A 19,251-nucleotide genomic window follows, 5' to 3' on the forward strand; every position below is an offset into this window, starting at 1 on the left:
GTGGCCTGGAGCTCGAGGGCAGTCCTATCTTTCCACATATGAGTTGCGCTTCCCCCACCTTTCAAAGTCTTGGCACAGCCTCATTTAATCCTCATGAAATCCTCCCCAACAAGGCATGGATGTGAGGTCTTCGTCCAGAGGACGAGGATCCAGGGTGTGGTTTGCTTTTTTGTTTTGGTTTTTTCACCTCACTCATGGTCATCTCAAAACCTCTGGGCAGCTGCCCTATGCCACCGGGGCTTGGATGACACATTGTTCACAGTCTGGAACAGCCCCTAATGTGTCCAGGCCTGTGGGTACAGGGAAAGGAAAGACAAAGTCACCTGCTTCTGCACACAGGCATTTTGTATCTCCCCAACTAGGTTCTCAAGGGCAGGGACTGGGCCCTACACTTCATTTGTTTCTCCCAAAGCACAGGGCATACACCAAGTGCCTGGATTATCTAGCGGTCGAGTATGCTGGGGAGCCACACTGTTCCGACTGCGTGCAGGGAGGCGACAGGCAGATGAAGTCAGCAAAAGGACCCAGGGGTGGCTGGAGCCCCTAAATGTAGGGATCCGGAGACAGAGGCCGAAAGGAGCTGCATTCTCAGGGCTGAGGATGCAGTGGCTGCCCCTCAAAGCCTCCCCTGGCCCCACTCTGCCCCACCTGGGCAGTGCCCAGAGGGTTTGTTTATATTCACCAGTAAGTGGGCCAGCCACTTTCCCCAGCCTCACCACCCTCACCCTCCTCCCTTGAATAACTGAATTTCCTTCACACCCTGAGCAGGCCCGACCTACCCAACCTACCTGCTACCCACTGTACCCACTCGTCACTCACAGCCTCCTGCATTTCCTGTCTCCAACCCAGTCAAAGGAAACTCCCAAATTTACTGTTACTGTTTACCAACCCAACTACCTGCTCACCCCAAGGCACAGAGACCCTCCCTGAAGCTCAGGGCAGGAACATGGACAAGGCCTAGGCCACTGACTTGACTCCAAGCCTGGGGCTCCCTGTGCCCCCACTGCTGAGCAGCTCACTGAGGGGTGGGACCCTCCTGGTGATAAATGCCACCTGGCAGCTGGCATTTTAGGAGGCATTTAAATCCACCATCTAGGCTGGGCACAGTGGCTCATGCCTGTAAGCCCAGCACTTTGGGAGGCCGAGGCAGGTAGATCAGCTGAGGTCAGGAGTTCGAGACCAGCCTGGCCAACATGGTGAAACCCCATCTCTACTAAAAATACAAAAATTAGCTGGGCATGGTGGCACGCACCTGTAATCCCAGCTACTCAGGAGGCTGAGGCAGGGGAATTGCTTGAACCTGGGAGGCGGAGGTTGCAGTGAGCCAAGATCACACAACTGCACTCCAGCATGGGTGATAGAGTAAGACTCTATCTCAAATAAATCAATCAGTCCACCATCTCACTGAATTCCTTAAAACAGCCACGGGCCTAGGACTATCACCCTCCTTCCATAGCAAAGAAAACTAGACCTTCCTCAGTGGAGCGGAATCCAGCCTCATATCTCCTCTCCTCCCCGCCCCCCCTGCACTTGCTTACCAAGACGACGTCCATGTGCTTTGTTAAAGAAGCTCTCAACTTGGAAACAGGAGATCCAGGTCAGAATCCCTGACTAGCTGTGTGATGCTGAGCGAGTCCCTTTACTCCTCTGAGCTAGAGTTTCTTATAGGTAAGCTGGAGACGAGACTGACTACCTCAGAGGGTTCTGATGATGAAGAGATGGAGGCGAAGAGCCCAGCATAGGTGCTTGGCAGGGGCCCAGGAGTGTCTGTAGGCTCCTCTTTACATCTCACACCACTTAAGGGTGTTCAAGAAGCACACCTGCTCCTGAACTCATGCAAGTCAGCATCTGCCCTTAGGGACAAAAGTTTCCATTGCCATCCCACCCAGGCATTTAGCAGAGGTGTTAAGTTCTCCCTAGAAACAGGGACTGGCAGGGCCACGCCAGCATGGAAGGTCAAGGGCATGGGCATGGGGGGTGGAAAGGTGTGGCAAGACCCCACTAACCACGCCAGACCCCTCCTGGCGCTTCGCCCCAGCCATTTGCCCTGAACGCCAACCCCAGGCTGAATCCTTGCTGACCACAGAAGCATCCTCCTGAACTGGGCTGAGTCAGGGAAGGAAGCAAAACACAAGGGCCAACATTGGGCACAAGCACAAGAAGGCTGTGAGATGGGCCTCTGTGGCAGAATCCTGGCCCCCAGGGATGCCCACGTCTTGGTCCCAGACTGTGGCTATGTTCCCTTACATGGCAAAGGGGACTCTGCAGGTGGGATTACAGTTAAGAGCCCTGCAATGGGGAGATCATCCTGGATTATCTGGCTGGGCTCAATCTTATCACACCAGCTGGGTCAGAGATGTGACCAGAGAAGGATCAGAAAAACGCAAGGTTGTAGTTGAAGATTGAGAAAGGGGTCCATGACCCAAGGAATGCAGGAAGCCTCCAGAATTGGAAAAGGCAAGGAAACAGCCTCCAAAGAGGAATGCAGCCCTGCTGAGACCCGGACTCCAGCCAGCCTAGGAAGACCCTATCACGCTCCTGACCTACCGATCAGGAGCACCATACATTTGTGTTGTTCTAAGCCATAAAATTAATATGGTAGAAGTTTTGTTAACAGGAAACTAATACAACTTCTAAAGATAGCAGAACTCTGACAACTTCCTCTCCTTCTCTCCCTCACTCCCTCCTACCACCCCTCATTCCTCCTTCTCGGGTTATTGCTTCTAACACCTTCATATTTGCACACAAAATAAATGGATTTCTCTGAAAGCAAACCCCCATGCTGCTTTGTTTTGAGCTGTGATTTTAGAGTGATGAGTAGTGTCTCAAGGCAAGAACCAACTTCAGCAACCATTGTCATGAAGGGGAGGTCCAGGGCCTGATGTTCCCGTGAGCTGACGGTGGAGACATGGTCCCTCTGGCAGCAGAGGGGACAAGCAGGTCTCTCCTCCAGCGGGAAGCGGGATCTGATTGCCAATCCCACCACGCAGCTGCAGCACATTATCCCGCCTTCTCAGTCACTTTCCTCACACTAAAACAGCAATCAGCAGCCACCCTATACTGTCTCTCGCTGGCAGCTCTGAGGGCCACATAAGAAAATGCGGGTGACACAGTGAAGGATATGCCGTTTTCCCGTCTGACCCGGAGGGACTGCAATGGGGCAGGTAGCCCAGTTTCCACTTTAGGCTCTGCTGCAGGTCAAGTCATCACGTGGCCCCAGCTCTGGGCTTCAGTCTTCTCATCTGTGCACTGAGAATGGGCCACAGGAATCCTGAGCTCTCTTCTAGCTCCGAGGTAGAGCATTTGGTTTCTGCCTGACCCCTATCACCGCCTCCTGGAGAGTGCCGGTACTACACTAACCTGCTCCCCTGGTATCTTTTCCAGGATTTCAACAAAATTCACCAGCACCCCGTCTTCCCTGGAGCCTATACCAGTCGGCTTTCACAGGCTAAAGGTGCCAGCACCTGGTGGTGGTTATGTAGGTCAAAGAATCATATGCCAAAAAGAGCTTGGCTCCTGATTCTGCATTTGGCAAAAGAACACGGGCTTGAGCCTTGCAGCCTCCCTGTCCTGCTTTGAGGATGCCCTACACACATCCTGCCCAGGTCCTCACCAATGAGGTGCTGGCTCCTGCTCGCCCAGGAGGCCCTCTGCTCCTCTCCCAGGACCCCCAACCCACACCCCCACCACCCAACAAAACCCCTCTGCACACAGAGGCATTGGGGGCTAGTGCCTGAGCCCCAGGAAGAAAGAGAAAGAAAAACTCTCAACTATTAAATCTGTTTAGTAAAGACAATTTCGCTCATACAAAACAACAGTTTACAACAATCGAGTGCTGGACACACCATCTGAGACAAGGGAGGCGCTGCAGGCAGCCAGCACCTTCCCCGGTGCACAAAGACAACCCTGGGTGCCCCTCCACCACCTGCCCCTGAGGGAGAGGAAAGGTGAAGTATTCCTGCCACCTCTCCCTCCAAGGGAAGGGGGAGTGGGGGGCCACGGCACAGAGAGCCTACCCCAGCTGCTCCTCAACTGTGCTGGGGGAGGCCCCTCCCTTCACCGGCCCCGAAGCTGAGTTGTTTGGGGTGATGGCAAATGGCTGATGGGCAAGGGGGCAAAGTCGGGACATCTTTGGTGCAAAGACTCCCCCTGACCCACCAGGCCACACAATGGAAATCTGAGGGAAGACCTCAAAAATGGCCCTGCCTTTGCCCACAAGGGGTAGCTGGCTGATGCCCCAGAACCCAGGAGAAACACAGGAAATGCAAAAGCTTTGTCAACAGAAGCTGCCCAGGCTCACCCACATGAGCTGGGCGGCAGCCCATGGAGAAATGGCTAAAAATTTAAGGAAAATAAACAAAAATGGGTTAATAAATGGCAAGAAGGGGAAGTAGAGAGGTCATTCAGTAGATGAGTGCCTCAGAGGACCTAGGACCAGCACTAAGTGGGGGGAAGGGGGCCCTGGGGCTGGGGGTCCAGTCTTCCTGATCGCTGTGCCAGTGCCCGGTCACTCCTCTCTGCCTCCCGGAACCCAGCGAACAGAGACAGGCCACAGAGGGCCTGGTTCAGAATTTGGATGGGCTTCCCAGGCACTTTGGCAGGCTCAGTATGGGCAGGGCAGACCCAAGAAGGGAGAAGGTTCCTAAGCCCCAGCAGGGCCGTCTCCCTCTGCAGCCCTGCCTGCCCCTGGCCCCTCAAATGCACGATCCCAGGCACAGATCTGCGCACTCGTACACACGTGTGCACACACACACACACTCACTCCTTTTTGTCTGGCACACTGGAGATGTCTGAGGGCTCCGAGAGAGGAGGTGCATGGCATCCTCCTCCAAGGTGGCCTTGAGCTCCCAGAACGCCTGAGCCAGCGGGGACGACCCCAGGCTGTTGTGGAGAAAACAGGGAGGGCAGATGGGACAACACAGGGACAATCCCTATGACAGTTTCCACAAATACCCTCTAACAAACCACAAGCCTTTGCAGTATCCAGAGAGGAAGGCGTCTGGTGGAGAGGAGGAGTGGGGCAAGGACAACAAAAGAGGTTTCATAAAAACTCTAAGTCAAATTACTGATAAAATTGCAAAATGAGCACAGGTTCAAGAGCACCTTGCTCACTTCTCTCCATAGCCTCCCAACCTCCCAACCTCTCCCACTCTGGGGTGGCCAGAGCCAAGGCAGAATTCAGCCACTGACGCAGTTCCAGGCTCCATGCAGCTGAGGAGAGGCGGCGGATGTGGACAGTTCCGTGTCTCTTCGTTTAAAAAATATATTCCTGTAGAGAGTTATTGCTTGTCCTCCCGCGGGCAGGAGGGCGCGGTGGCTCAGTGGGCCAGGGCCGCAGCCTCCAGGGCCCGAGCTTTCTTCCGCCTCTTCAGCAGCAGAGGGTTGGACGCATCCTCAATCTTTTTTATCTTGATCTGCTCGTAGTCGACGCGCATTGTGGCCAAGGCACTGGTCATCTCCTCCTGGGGGCACAGCAGCACCAGGAAAGGTACAGAGAGAGCCAGAAGACAGGAAGGAGAGACAGCAGAAGAGAGATGTAAGAGCAGAAGAGAGACGTGAGAGACAGAGACAAGAGCAGGGTGAGGGCGGCAGGGGTGGGAGCACAGAGAGAAGACGGGCTGCTTAGTGGTCCACGCTGACAATGGCAGCCTCACCCCAGCACTGAGCAGCAGAGAGCTTGGCTACAGCACTGCTGCTGTTCCCTGAGAGCCCCCCAGTGACCCCGCAGGAAAGGAGGAAGAGCCCCGGGCCAGGAGTCAGGAAACCTGGGTCCGGTCTGCCCCAACCAGTCACCAGCTGCGTGACCTTGAGCAGACTGCCTGTCCCCCTGCTCTGGGGCCTCAGTTTCTCTTCTGCAAAATGAGAACATTATACCAGATGGTCTTTAAGGTCCCGTTAGAGACCCAGGGAGTAAAGGGATTCTAAGAAACAGTCCTGAGTTTGGACAGGAACACAGAATTCTCTGTTCACAACCTAGTCAGCCAAGTGGCCTGGCTGCTGTTCTTGTAATGAAGACACCCCTGGGATGAAAGAGGCAGAATCAAGCTCTCCCCTACCAGCACCATGCCTCACACCTGGGCAATCCCTGCAAGCCGCCCACCCCACCCGGAGCCCCTCTCGCCCAGTGGTGCCCCTCACCTTGACATCCTCCCACCGCTCCTTGTCCTCCTTCAGGACCCGGCTGGTGTGCAGTGGGGTTTGAGGGACCTTCGTCGATTGCTGAGAAGACAGAAAAGGGGTCCGAGTGAAAGCCTGGGGTGGGCAGGGTCCTAAGACTCTGTCCCGTGGAATAGTCCCGTGGGACCCAAGGTTCCCCAGTCTGCCGAGCTTACCATGATCCAGGGGTGGTTCATAAACTCGGTGATGGTCATTCTCTGGGTGGGCTCTGTTTTCAGCAGGTTCCGAATGAGCATCTTCACTGTGGGATGGGGCAGGGGGCAGCGACAGCTCAGGGTCCACTCTCGCTGGCCTGCTCCTTTCCCCAGTTTTCATGGGGAAACCAGATTCAAAGAGGGGTTGCATGGAGGCAGGCTGCCTGAACAACTAGCCCCAAGGACCACGACGGCTCTACCACTTGATAGGCCCTGCACAGCCCCACAGCCTCGGCCCTGCCACTGGCCCTCCACACAGGCAAAATGAGGCAGGACGCAGCCCGCAGGCATGGGCACAGGTGTTAACCCACAGTTACACCAGGCACATGAGATGGAGGCCCATACGTGTGTCTGTGTGTACACACACACACACACACACACACACACACACAGAGGCTCTTCCCCTTGTCCTGAAAGCCTGGGTTCTTACCTTCCTCTGATACTTCTGACCATTCTGGGTTGGGAAATTCATACTGGCCCATTCGGATGCGAGTCTTCATGCCCGGAGAGATGGCAAGGCCGTGGTTGGAGTAGAAGGGGGGATACCCACACAGCCTGCATCAACAGGAGGAAGGAAGTGGGAGACACAACAGCTGTCACTTAGGGGCCCTGCACCAGGAACAGGATGAGAAACAGGCTCTTCTCCTTGTAAAGGTCACAGAGAAATCAGGGCTCATTGACACAGGCACAACATACAAAGCCAAGGACGGGGCCCGGGAATCCAGCATAGCAAGTATCTAAGGCGCACACTTTCCAGTCCATGAGCTGGTTTACACCCGCCACTTAGCTATCGGAACTGAGAGAAGGGGCATGCAGGGGACCTCCCCTGTAGAAAGAGGAATCTAACATCTGCCTCTTCCTCTTGTCCTGGAGAAGTACTGGCCGCCCTGACTCCCTGCCCCACCCAGCGCCCTCCCCAGCACACTCACAGGATGTACATGATGACACCCAGGGACCACATGTCACAGGACTTGTCATACTTCTCTGGACCCAGCACTTCTGGAGCTGCAAACCAAAGGTCAACATGGGTGGGCCAGCCCTCAGAATCCTGTGATCCACTCAGTTTCTCTGTGAAAGATGCTCCCCATCCCAACTTTCAGCCTATCATGAGGTGGCAGCAGCTGGGTTGCAGAAGGAAGAGCTGAAGCCCAGCCCAGGGACTGGAACAGAATACCCTCCTCCACGAGAAACCCTGGAACTAGGATCTTAAGATTTTAAAGATCCTGAACTGCATGAGACTTTCAGACCTATGCCATCCATTTAATTTCACAGATGCTCTGAACATGCTTTGAAAGCTTTTTCCATGCCAATCAGCTGAGGCTCCAGAACAAGACCTGGGTCCAGATTCCACTGAGAATCTGATGGAAACCATGGCTCTTCTCAGAAAGATCCCAGCAGATCCTTTCTTACAATTCCTCCACTGTAGCTTCGCTCTGACAAGCCCAACTTCTCAGCAGGTCCCAGCAGAACCAGCACCAGAAGGGGCCATAGACACAACTCTCCTAGGATTTGCGGCACCCCCCGACAGTCAAGAGGAGGGGCTGAGAAAAGTTCTGGGAAAAGACTAGGTCCCTGGGCCCCCTGGGGACTTACCCACATAGTATGGCGTATAACAAGGAGTGGTCAAAGAGTTGTGGCTGGTGGTTTCCTTGGCAAAGCCAAAGTCAGTGAGTTTCAGGATGGCGTTGGGCCTTTTGGAGGTGTATAAGAGATTCTCAGGCTACAGAAAGAGAGACAGAAAAATAGCAACCCTGCTGGACCTGGGAGGGGCTATCAGAAACAAAAGGGTGCTGGTTCCTTCCTTCCTCTGCTCATCCAGCAACCATTTGCCTATCCCGGGCACTGCCCACCACAAGAAGTGGCAGCTCTCTGCGGGTGTCTGCCCAGCCCATGCACTGCCCACTACAAGGAGTGGCAGCTCTCTATGGGCAAGTGCCTGCCTCTGCAGGGTTTCCAGAGTGCCTGGAGATAAGAGAGTGACACACAGAACCCACAGTAAACACCACAGGGACAGAGAAACCAACAGTGTGACTGGGGGGTTCTGCCTGAGGAGAACCACAGGGCTGAGTGGGGTCAGAGAATGCTTCACTACTGGGTTTATGAGTTTGCCCATGGGCAGAGAGGGCAAGGCCCTACAGGGCAGAGAATGGCATGCTCAGGAACCAGGCAGCAAGGACGTCGGGTGGCCTGGCAACCATCCCTGGGGTGGCCAGGCCCCCCTGTTGCCCCCACAGCACTCGGGCTTAGGGCTGTGAACAGTTGGCACCTTGACATCCCGATGGGCAATGTTGATTGAGTGCAGATACTGGATGGCCTCACCGATGCTCTTCATGATTTCGGATGCCTCTGTAGAAGGGAGGGAAGAGAGAGTGGGAAAGAAAGTCACAAGGACATGTCATTAGGCTTGAAAACCCAGTGCACCAGTCCCACCTCTGTGTAGCCTGAGGCTCCCCACAGCCACCACCCACCCCAGAAACAAAGCCACCAGGAGCTGCACTGGTCAGCTGAGGCAGCCCTTGCAGTGTGCTGGAGGGGACAGCAGCCTCAACACCCTTCCCCAAGAGCAGGCACTGCAGAGGCCCCCTTCACACCCCCACTGCCCTGCCTGCCTGCACCTGTTCCCACAACAGACCCTTTCTACCTCTTTCTGTGAATGCCTGGTCTCCTCGGTCCTGGATTCGGCTAAAGAGTTCTCCACCGTCCAAACTGAAATGAAGCCACAGTGAGATCCAGAGAACACAACAGCCCACCGCCACTCTCTACTGACCCCCAAAAAATCAAGTGTTTACATTTCAGGCTTCAGGCCCATCCCTGGGCTGTTCTCAGAGGGCAACGTGCCTGAGTGAGGAGAGGGGACAGGCTGGGCCGGGACCCGAACAGTGGCTGCTTACCATTCCATGACAATCAGCAGGCACTTCCTCCCTGCGTACAGATTCTCGTACACATCCACGATCCGTACGATGTGCGGGCACTGGGAGGCCCGCCAGTGCAGCTCCACCTCCCTGCGGGCCTTGGGGCAGTCCTGAAGCATCTGCAGGCCAAACAGCTTCCTGAGTGACTGCGCTATCACATGGCCCTGCTCTAAGCCCCCGGCCCGCATGCCCTGACATTGCCACCGACACACCACAAACCCCCCACTCCTGCTGGCCCTTCCTACCAGCCCCCCGGCACATTTCCTGAGGCCTCTGCATTTCCTTATCTGCTCCATATGAAATCTCACGATGACTCTTTTGGGGCCTTGACAGCTACACTGAGATCAGCCCTCGGGCCATTCAGTCCAGCTTAGGCCTGTCTCCAGCTTAGGCCATGAAGTCTACTCTAGAAGGCAAACAGCACTCAGGTACTGGGAAGCAGGGGGTGAAAGGGCTTCAGGAAGAAAGGCCAACTGAGAAAAACCAATACAGTATGGGAAAGGGGGCTAGAGAGAACAGAGACTCCAGAGTCCAGAGGAAAAGGCACCTCCTCAATTACTCAGACCCAGCACAACAAATCCAGAGTAATGTTCTCTCTACCTCTGTGGCTGACTTCAACCAGGCAACAGATGGCCTTGGAAGTCAGCTAGATGCCGATTTGAATCCAGTTATTACTAGATTTCCAAGCCTGAGCAAGTTACTTAACTCACTGAACCTCATTGATACCCCTTCTCCCTGGACAAGTTGGCTGGGGGTATTAAAGAAGGCTGGCTTCTCACCAGCCTCAGGGGTTCAATCTTGACTTGTCTAAGCCAGTCTCATTAATTCCAGTCCCTTTGCTAGTGACTGGCTTGGGAACGAGCCTACAACCCAACTGGCCAAGAACCTTGTAAGAAATCTGCTAAGAGGCTTCTTAAAGGGAGCACAAGAAACCTACATCTCTCTCCTGTATATGGCACCTGGGACCATGACAGTCACATCATTACCAGTAAGGCGGGCCTAAGAGGATAAACCAATGCACCGAGGAAGGCAACCAGGAGAGATGGCAACTACCTGGATCCTTGCTGACATCACCAGGGATCCCTCAGGACTTATTTTTGACAAGATAATAAACTCTTCTTACTGTTTAAGCTGCTTTTCGTGAAATTTTTTATTGCCTGGAGCCAAAATCATCCTGATCTACCCTTCCTTTGTAAAGTGGGGATGGATAATGGCTTCTGTTTCACATATTTGTTGTGAGGATTAAGTGAAATATTTCCACAAAGCACCTCACAGAGTGTCTGACATATATGCTCACTAATAGCTGTCATTTTTATCACCAATTGTCTGCTAAGTGCAAGCACAGGTGACAAAATAATTAAGACAACGACACTCATAGATTTAGCATCTTCATGGGAAGTCAAGAAGAGCCCTATATGGTCTACACTCCAACTGCTTTGGACATTCAGAGGGCTGGGGTGTCCAAGAGACAGGCTGGGAAGGAAATGGACAGGCAGAGGGAAGGCATGCAGGCAGAGGGGAATGTGGCAAGCAGGTGCTGACTGACTGAGATGGAGTGGAGCTGGGGTGATACAGCAGGGAGGCCTAAGAACCTGCTAGAAAGTGTCTGAAGCTTGCAAATAAGATCAGATGGCCACGATGGAGCCAGCTTGCAGGGGGCAGGGAAGGGCAAATGAGCATTTCCAACAAGAAAGCTGGCATACATTCATGCTATGGCCCATGGTATGTTGGGTTTTTCCTAACTTTACATTTGCCATTTTACAGGATGAGGAAGCTGAGGCTCAGGGAAGTAGCATGCCCAAGGCTAAGTTTCTGAGAAAAGGCAGAGCCAAGGTTGGAATCCAGGCCTGGTAGATTCCAAAGACCAAGGCTTTCCACCACACCACCCAGTTTTTAGAGGAGGCTGGAAGCCAAGATTTCTCTGACTGACTTTGCAGAGGCAATTCCCCAAACAGGTGTCTAGAAGGAATCAATGGCTAGATACCATGGAGTAACAGGTGGCTGGAGCCAATAGGTGCAGGAGGCAAGGTTCCCATGAGGTCACACTGCCACCTTGTGGCCATATGAGGACACGGCATGGGTCTTGAGTTCTGCCACCTTTAACTTCCTTCGAGATTTTTTGTTGTTGTTTTGGGGACCGGGTCTTGCTCTGTTGCCCAGACTGGAGTGCAATGACACAATCTTGGCTCACTGCAACCTCCACCTCCCAGGTTCAAATGATACTCCCACCTCAGCCTCCTGAGTAGCTGGGATTACAGGTGTGAGCCACCAGGTCTGGCTAATTTTTTGATGTTTTTAGTAGAGATGGGGTTTCGCCATGTTGGCCAGGCTGATCTCGAACTCCTGGTCTCAAGTGATAACCTACCTTGGCCTCCCAAAGTGCTGGGATTACAGGTGTGAGCCACCATGCCCAGCCTTCGACTTCATTCATTTGGATGTACCAGGAAAAAAGTTTATTTTCCCATGCTCTAAGGGGAGCAAGAGAAGGCAATGGCCAGTTTCCTTTGTATATAATTCAATCCAACAAGCATTTACTGAGCTCCTACTATGGGCCATGCATTGCACTGAATGTCAAAACCAAATAGAACAGTCCTGATCTGGAAAAGCCTAGGCTAGTGGAGGCAGAAGAAGATATGAGGGGAGACACAGAAAATCCTTAAAATCCAGTGAGATTATATGCTGTAAGAGTGCTAAATTCAAAGGGTTCAGGAGGAACAAGGTTTCCAGAGCAGCCACGCATGAAAGAACCTCGATCGCCCCCTACAGACACATAAGAACTGGAGCCCAGAGGAGAATTAAAGTTGTCAGATTTACTCAGAAGCAATGCATGGTTGTAGAGCTACAATCAGGGAAGACTTGGCCCAGTCTGAAAATTGTCAGTTTCTTCTTGCACAGCTTCACAGAGAGGTCTGCCTTTCAGAGCCTGTGCCACATGCATTTAGGAGCGATGATACCTGCCTAGCCTCCCCTTCACAGAAACATTATGAGCATCTAATGAAATAATACCTCTAAAAGTGCTTTATTGTCAGAAAGGCATTCATCACTGTTAACCAGTACCATTAATGCCACAGAACGGGGGGTCCCTCCGTCACCAGTGAGTAGAGCCTGGAGCATGTAGATGTAACCAGTACAAGTTACTAGCAAGACTGTAGGCTGGGTTTCTGTCTTCAGTGCAGTGACCACCACCAGGACATCCGCCAACCAGAGCTGTGCTAAGTGAGGATGCACCAAGGTCCAAATCCAAATGCATGCTCCTTGGCACCCCCTGAATTGCAAGCGCCCACTGCAACCTCCACACTTTCTGCCCTAGACACGTTAAGAGTGCATGGTACAAGGCAAAGGAGAGTTTGCGCAAGAAGGGCTGGGTTCACATCGCACTTCCAGACTTGCACAAACTCTCTACCCATTAGAGGAGGCGGGTGTAGCACAGTGAACCTGGGTTTTGCAATTACGGGCATTTTGAATCCCAGTTCTGCACTTCCTAGCTTGTGTCAGGCAAGCCCACCTATCTTTCTGAAAAGGGTTTCCTCATCGGTAAAATTAGATTCAACTTCGTGAAATAATATCCTTGAAGGTGCTTCAGAAACTCTATACAGGGTAGTTTTTACTTTTAAAAAATTTACCCTTTTGCATATTTATGCCTTATCTGCCCAACCTAACTGAGTTTCTAATGGGCAAGATCTAATCTGATTTCTGTTTACTCCCTCCCCTCTTCCTTCCCTCACCTAGTGGTTAGGAATTTCTGAGCCAATACCGCCTCATTCTGTTGCTTCTTCTCCCTACTAAACTCTCCCCCAGTGACTGAGTGAGGGTGAGCTGTCCTTTCTGTCCTGAATTGGAAAAGGTAGTATTTTTAATTTCTTAGAGAAACACAGCAAGAATTTCCCATGAAGACTGGTCATTGCACATCCTGCATTTGTATTCCAGAACTTACATTAAATTAAAAAAAAAAAAAAAAAAAAAAAAAAAAAGGACTGGTCATTGACATTCATCCAGGCACATGTTTATCAGAAATCCCTGACTGGATAGGAAAATCAGCCCAAGCAATGAAAGACCTTCAAATGGGTGAGGCAGGCTGGCTGACGTCATGGGCGCACAGCCCTGAAGTGCCAAAGTGGCTTTGTGGACAAGTGTGGAGCGCAGAAAGCCTGGAGAGAGGAAACCAAGAATGTGCTAATCTGGAGTACAGGGCTAAGTAAAGAACAGCAGGGGAGGTGGCCTGCGCTCCAAGCCAGAGAAGAGACAGGGAAGGAAAGCAGGACTCCTAGGGCACTGCCAGAGGCCATCAGCAGAGTGAGGCTGGGGGCCCACCCAGAAGCCAAGGCCCCCGCTCCTTGGGCATGGGCATGGCCATGGGCAGTGGAGGCCAACAGGCCCTGGACCACAGCTCTGAGGACTGGAGACTAGAAGAAGGAAGGGTCTTCCCACTGAAAGACCACAGATCGTTAGTCAAGGAATGCCTGGAGGAATTGTGAAATATTTTAAGCCCAAACTAAGTCCCGGTCCAACATTGTGAGTCCCGGGGACTCACCTCAGCCCCACACAGTTTGTGCCTGAAATGCTCTTACACGTAGAAAAGGTTAATGATTGCGTGTGCTCAGCTGCAATGCAACAGGCAAGGCCCCCTGCCAACTGTGGCAGGGGCAGGGGGTCAAGCCACAGAGCCCATTGCCTGGGGAGGAAGCTCTAGGACAGTGGCAGTGAGGGAGCTGCGGGAGCTGCCTAAATACAGTCCTATGCCTCTCTGTCTCTGCCAGAACCTGAGGGGAAGAAGGACAGGACCCCTCCCCCTATTCAGGGTGTGCATGGTTCCCCTCATCTCCTCCTGCAAGTCTGCCATTGTGGAGCCACGTGGAAAGACTCAGGAGTGGTCGGCATTAGAAGCCTGGCTGAGCCAGAGGACAGGAAAGCAGCCGGCACCCAGGGCCTGACGTGCCACTTGCCAGCAACGTGGATATGAGGACAAGACTGGGAAGGAGGAGGCCCCAGGCCCTCAGTAGGACCCCCTTCACAAGCGCCACTGCTCACTAGCTATGTGAACTTGGGAAAGTTTCCAACCCCTTTGTGCCTTGGTTCCCTTATCCATTAATAGGACAGTAACAGCCCCTACTTCATGGGGTTGCTATATGAGATGAGTTAATAGATGTGCATGATGTAAATAACTAAGAATAATGATTGGCATAATAAGTACTGCATCCGTGTTTGCTATTATTATTCTGCTCCCCACTCCCCATGTGTTGGAGTTCCACTGGGGTGGGCAACTGGGATTCCATTACACCCATTTCAATGAAAGTGTTATTAATAGCTCTGGGCACTGAACAGAGAGGGGACCCTGGGATACAGGGAGGAAAGCAGGCTGTGGTATCCCAGCCCTAGGCGCTCCCTCACTACACCACCAAAGCTGGGCAGCTGGGGGCGGGGACGCACATGTAAGGAGAGAAGGAAGACATCCCTCCCGAAGACAGACTGATTCAGCACCAAGAGCGATGCAAAAGGCTCATTCTGGCACCAAGTGTGTTGTGGGTGTGTGGTGCGGTATGTGGTGCGTGTTGTCAAACAAGACCTCCTCTTCACTCCCAGGAGGCAGCTGGGGGTCGGGGGAAAGCCACGTGTGTCACATACTAACCCACCGTGCCTCCAGGCCAGGGCCACCCTCTCCGCCTCCTGGACCACCGGTGCCTCTGCTGCACCACGTGGAGGATGGCTGGCCCGGGTGCTCTGCAGGGTGTAAAGGAAAGAGGACTCGGAAGGGCAGCTGCTGGAGCAACCTCTTAGCAAGGTGCTGGAGCAGGCTGCAGGCCGAGGGGCGCTGGCAGTGCTCTGTGCTAAGTGGCTACTAAGTACTGTCGGCCCTTGAACAACCTGGGTTTGAACTGTGTGGATCCATTTATACAGGGATTTTCTTCTGCCAGCCCTGCAACAGCAAGGCCAACCCTTCTGCTTCCTCCTTCTCTTCCTCAGCCTACTCAATGTGATTTTCTTAATGACGTGTATTTTCTTTAGCTTATTTTATTCTAAGAATAAAGATAAAATACCCATAACAGACAAAATATGTGTTAATCAACTATGTAATCAGCAAGGCTTCGGGTCAACAGTAGGCTACTTTTTAATAGTAGTTCTGGGGGAATCAAAAGTTTTCTTTGTTTGTTTTGTTTTGATTTTTTGAGACGGAGTCTTGCTCTGTCACCCAGGCTGGAGGGCAGTGGTGCAATCTCAGCTCACTGCAAGCTCCGCCTCCCGGGTTCACGCCATTCTCCTGCCTCAGCCTCCCAAGTAGCTGAGACCACAGGTGCCTGCCACCAAGCCCGGTTAATTTTTTGTATTTTTAGTAGAGACGGGGTTTCACCGTGTTAGCCAGGATGATCTCGATCTCCTGACCTCATGATCCACCCGCCTCGGCCTCCCAAAGTGCTGGGATTACAGGCATGAGCCACTGCGCCCAGCCTTTTCTTTTTTTCTTTTTTCTTTTTTTTTTTTTTTTTTTTTGAGACGGAGTTTCACTCTCGTTACCCAGGCTAGAGTGCAATGGTGCGCAACTTCCGCCTCCCGGGTTCAAGTGATTCTCCTGCCTCAGCCTCCCGAGTAGCTGGGATTACAGGCATGTGCCACCATGCTCGGCTAATTTTGCATTTTTAGTAGAGATGGGGTTTCTCCATGTTGGTCAGGCTGGTCTCGAACTTCAGTCTCAGGTGATCCACCCACCTCGGCCTCCCAAAGTAGGAATCAAAAGTTTTCTGTGAATTGTTGACTGCTGAGGGGTCAGTGGCCCTAACCCTTGCATTGCTCACGGGTCAACTGTCCTTCTGACACACGTGGTGCCAGAACCAGCCTTTTGTATGCTGAAGTACACTGAACTGCACTTCAAATGGGCCATCTCTCCCACTTCACCCCTCCCTGGGAGGAAACATCCTATTTTATAAATGGGAAAACTCACTGAGTCATTAATTCATGACCTTTTGGACAGTTGTCCCTGGCAGGGTTGGAATCTGAATCCTGCTCTAGCTGCTCCTACAGCCTCCTTTCCACCACCCCACAGTAAGGCAAAGAGTTCAAAATCTGCCCAAGACTGCCTGCAACAGCAACAGCCAGAAATGGAAGTTGAAAATGCCTTAAAGTACAAACACTTCGATGTTAAAATTCTACTTTTAGAATTTCATCCTCAGGTATTAATCATAGATGTATCTTTAAGAAAATATACATCTCAAGAGTTATTTACCTTTACCAGAAATAGCTAACAAACTTATTAGTCTACTTTGTATTGCTATTAAGAAATACCTGAGACTGGGTAATTTATAAAGAAAAGATGTAACTGGCTTATAGTTCTGCAGCTGGTACAAGCATGGCACTAGCATCTGCTTTTGGTGAGGCCTCAGGAAGCTTACAATCATGGTGGAAGATGAAGGGGGAGCAGGGGTGTCACATGGCAAGAGCAGGAGCAACAGGGGCGGGGTGCCACATACTTTTAAACAACCAGATCTCCTAAGAACTCACTATCTTGAGAATAGCACCAAGCCATTCATGCGGGATCTACCCACTGGGCCCAAACACCTCCCACCAGGCCCCACCTCCCACACTGGGGATTACACTTCAACATGAGATTTGGAAGAAACAAACATCCCAACTAGATCACAAACTTAAGGCCCAGAGATAAGTAATAGAGGTTGTTTTATTTAAAAGCGAGTTTAGCTACACAATCTACAGTCACTAAAATGGTGTTTCAGATGAATATTAAATGGGGAAATGTGGATTCCTGAGTGTCTACTAGATTCTCAGGTATCATCACTGTCATTGTCTAGAATACTATCCTATTTTTTCTTTTGCAACCCAAATCCCAATGTGTACTTTCTTTAAATTTCGTTATCAGAACATGTCTGATGGTAAATGAAAATTACGAACCCTTATGTACAGCATAAACTCGGTGCTATATGGATATTTATTTGGATCTGTATATAAAAACAATAAAAGCATAGGTGCCAGGCACGGTGGCTCACGTCTATAATCCCAGCACTTTGGAAGGCCAAGGCAGGCAGATTACTTGAAGTCAAAAGTTCATGTCCAGCCTGGCCAACACGCTGAAACCCTGTCTATCAAAAAATACAAAAAAATTACCCAGGCATGGTGGCACGCACCTGTATGTAATCCCAGCTACTTGGGAGGCTGAGGTGGGAAAATCACTTGAACCCAGGAAGTGGAGGTTGTAGTGAGCCTGCACTCCATCCTGGGCAACAGAGTGAGACTCTGTCTCAAAACAAAACAACAACAACAACAACAAAAACAGTAAAGGCATTAAGACTCAATGACTTGTTAAAAGTAATGATCTCTGAAAGAATCACAGATTTAATTTCCTTTATCATATCTTTATTTTCTAGGTTATTTACAATTAGTATATGTTACTTTTTAAAGAGACGAAGCTTAGCTCTCCAAATTTTAGTCAGAGGGCAGCCATCCACGCCTCAGGCCCTATGGCCATGGAGCATATCTCTGGGGCTTCCAGAAACCCTGCCAGGTAGAAGATCTGGAGTCAGAGAGGGACACAGGAGGAGACACACGAGCACTTGATCCCATCCTCACAGAACGGATCACTCAGTGAAATCCCAGAGTGCCCAGCATGCGCCACACACTGGTTTAGAGGATGCCAAGGGTATAATAGAGAATATGACAAATAAGGCCCGTGACCACCATGGAACTTAATATTTTAGTGCAGGAGGTACACAAAAAACAAGCTCAAAGAAAACAGTTTTAATTATACACTGTGATTTGTGCTACAAAGGAAAGAAATAAGATGCAGCCACAAAAGTGGCAATGGTTTTAAGGGAGAATCCCTCTCCTCTCTCAAAATTACAGACAGCTGCTTATAGGCTGGAGCGAGACGTCACACTTCTCAATTAGCCCAGCTTGGAAGCATAAGAGGTGGCAGACAGAGCAATCTTGGCTGAACTACTGACTTTCCTCTACATTGATGGGGGAAGAGACTATATCCTCCTTTCAGAGCCTCTGCAAAGCTCAATGAGGAGTGACAATGGTTCTCCCCTAGAACCATGGTCTAAACATAAATCTAACAACAGATTTTAAAAGGCTTAGAAGGTTGATGAGATAAAGATACCACACAGAACCTTCACATGGATGCACACATTCCCAAACATTTGGTTGGGAGGCAAAAGCAAGTCTCTATTTGTTATTAATGTTCATTAATATGATGGGGAAAAGTCCCTAACCAAAACAAAGCTAAAACTTACAACGGGGAATCCCAGTACCAAAAGCCTTAAAACAACCACGCGGCACTGCCCAGAAGATGGGGCCTGGCTCGACTGCGGGCCACCGTCCCTGTCGGCCCCCTCTCCAGAGCTGTCACAAAAGCCTAGGGCTCAACCAAAAAGTCAAGAGGCCTAAAAATCGCACTGTAGATGACAAATATTTAAAATATTTACATCACATGATGGATAAAAGGCTAACTTAACTCAGACAAATCAATTGTTGAAGATCGCCAACCCAGTATAAAAATGGACAAAGGATAAGAACAGGCAGTTCAAAGCAAAAGAAACACAGACGGTGAATGGAAGATGCTCAGTGTAGCTCAAAGAGAAATGTTTATAAAAACAATGATAATCTCACCAGACTGGCAAAAAAAAAAAAAAAAAAAAAAAAAAAAATTTAACGTTTGACCAAAACAAAACCCCCGGGTTTATGCAAAGATCTAGGGAGAAAAGGCACTCTCTTACACATTCAGTTGGTAGAGAAATAAACTAGTATTTTTGGGGAGGTATTTAGCCATGTCTATCAAAATTGTAAACATTCAAACCTTGGACCCAGTAATTACCCAGCAAGAAACCATCCTACAAATTATATTCATAAAGCATTTTAATGGCAAAAAAACTGGTAACAACCTAAATGCCTACCAATAAGAGGCTGGTCAGATAAACGACAGCAAATCCATACAACGGAATAACGTGCAGCGTCGTAGAAGAAAG

General features: G+C 50.9%; 1 protein-coding gene across 2 annotated transcripts in view; it reads right to left on the bottom strand.

Annotated features, from left to right (window-relative positions):
• Nucleotides 1-3,768: 3,768 nt before the first annotated feature.
• The window catches only part of MAPKAPK2 (MAPK activated protein kinase 2), a 48,841-nt gene continuing 33,358 nt past the window's right edge, over nt 3,769-19,251 (bottom strand). The window contains exons 2-10 of one of the 2 annotated variants that reach the window (XM_050782151.1): nt 9,263-9,402; nt 9,013-9,077; nt 8,638-8,717; nt 7,965-8,091; nt 7,301-7,376; nt 6,802-6,926; nt 6,333-6,418; nt 6,139-6,219; nt 3,769-5,462 (exon numbers count right to left, since the gene is read on the bottom strand). In XM_050782151.1, the coding sequence (XP_050638108.1) occupies nt 5,319-5,462; nt 6,139-6,219; nt 6,333-6,418; nt 6,802-6,926; nt 7,301-7,376; nt 7,965-8,091; nt 8,638-8,717; nt 9,013-9,077; nt 9,263-9,402 (924 nt within the window). In that variant the 3' untranslated portion in view covers nt 3,769-5,318. Of the gene's footprint in view, nt 5,463-6,138; nt 6,220-6,332; nt 6,419-6,801; nt 6,927-7,300; nt 7,377-7,964; nt 8,092-8,637; nt 8,718-9,003; nt 9,078-9,262; nt 9,403-19,251 lie in introns of both variants that reach the window. The other variant, XM_050782150.1, reaches the window with a different exon arrangement.

This window comes from Macaca thibetana, chromosome 1 (genome assembly GCF_024542745.1).
Source record: "Macaca thibetana thibetana isolate TM-01 chromosome 1, ASM2454274v1, whole genome shotgun sequence".
NCBI classification, from domain to species: Eukaryota; Metazoa; Chordata; class Mammalia; order Primates; family Cercopithecidae; genus Macaca; species Macaca thibetana.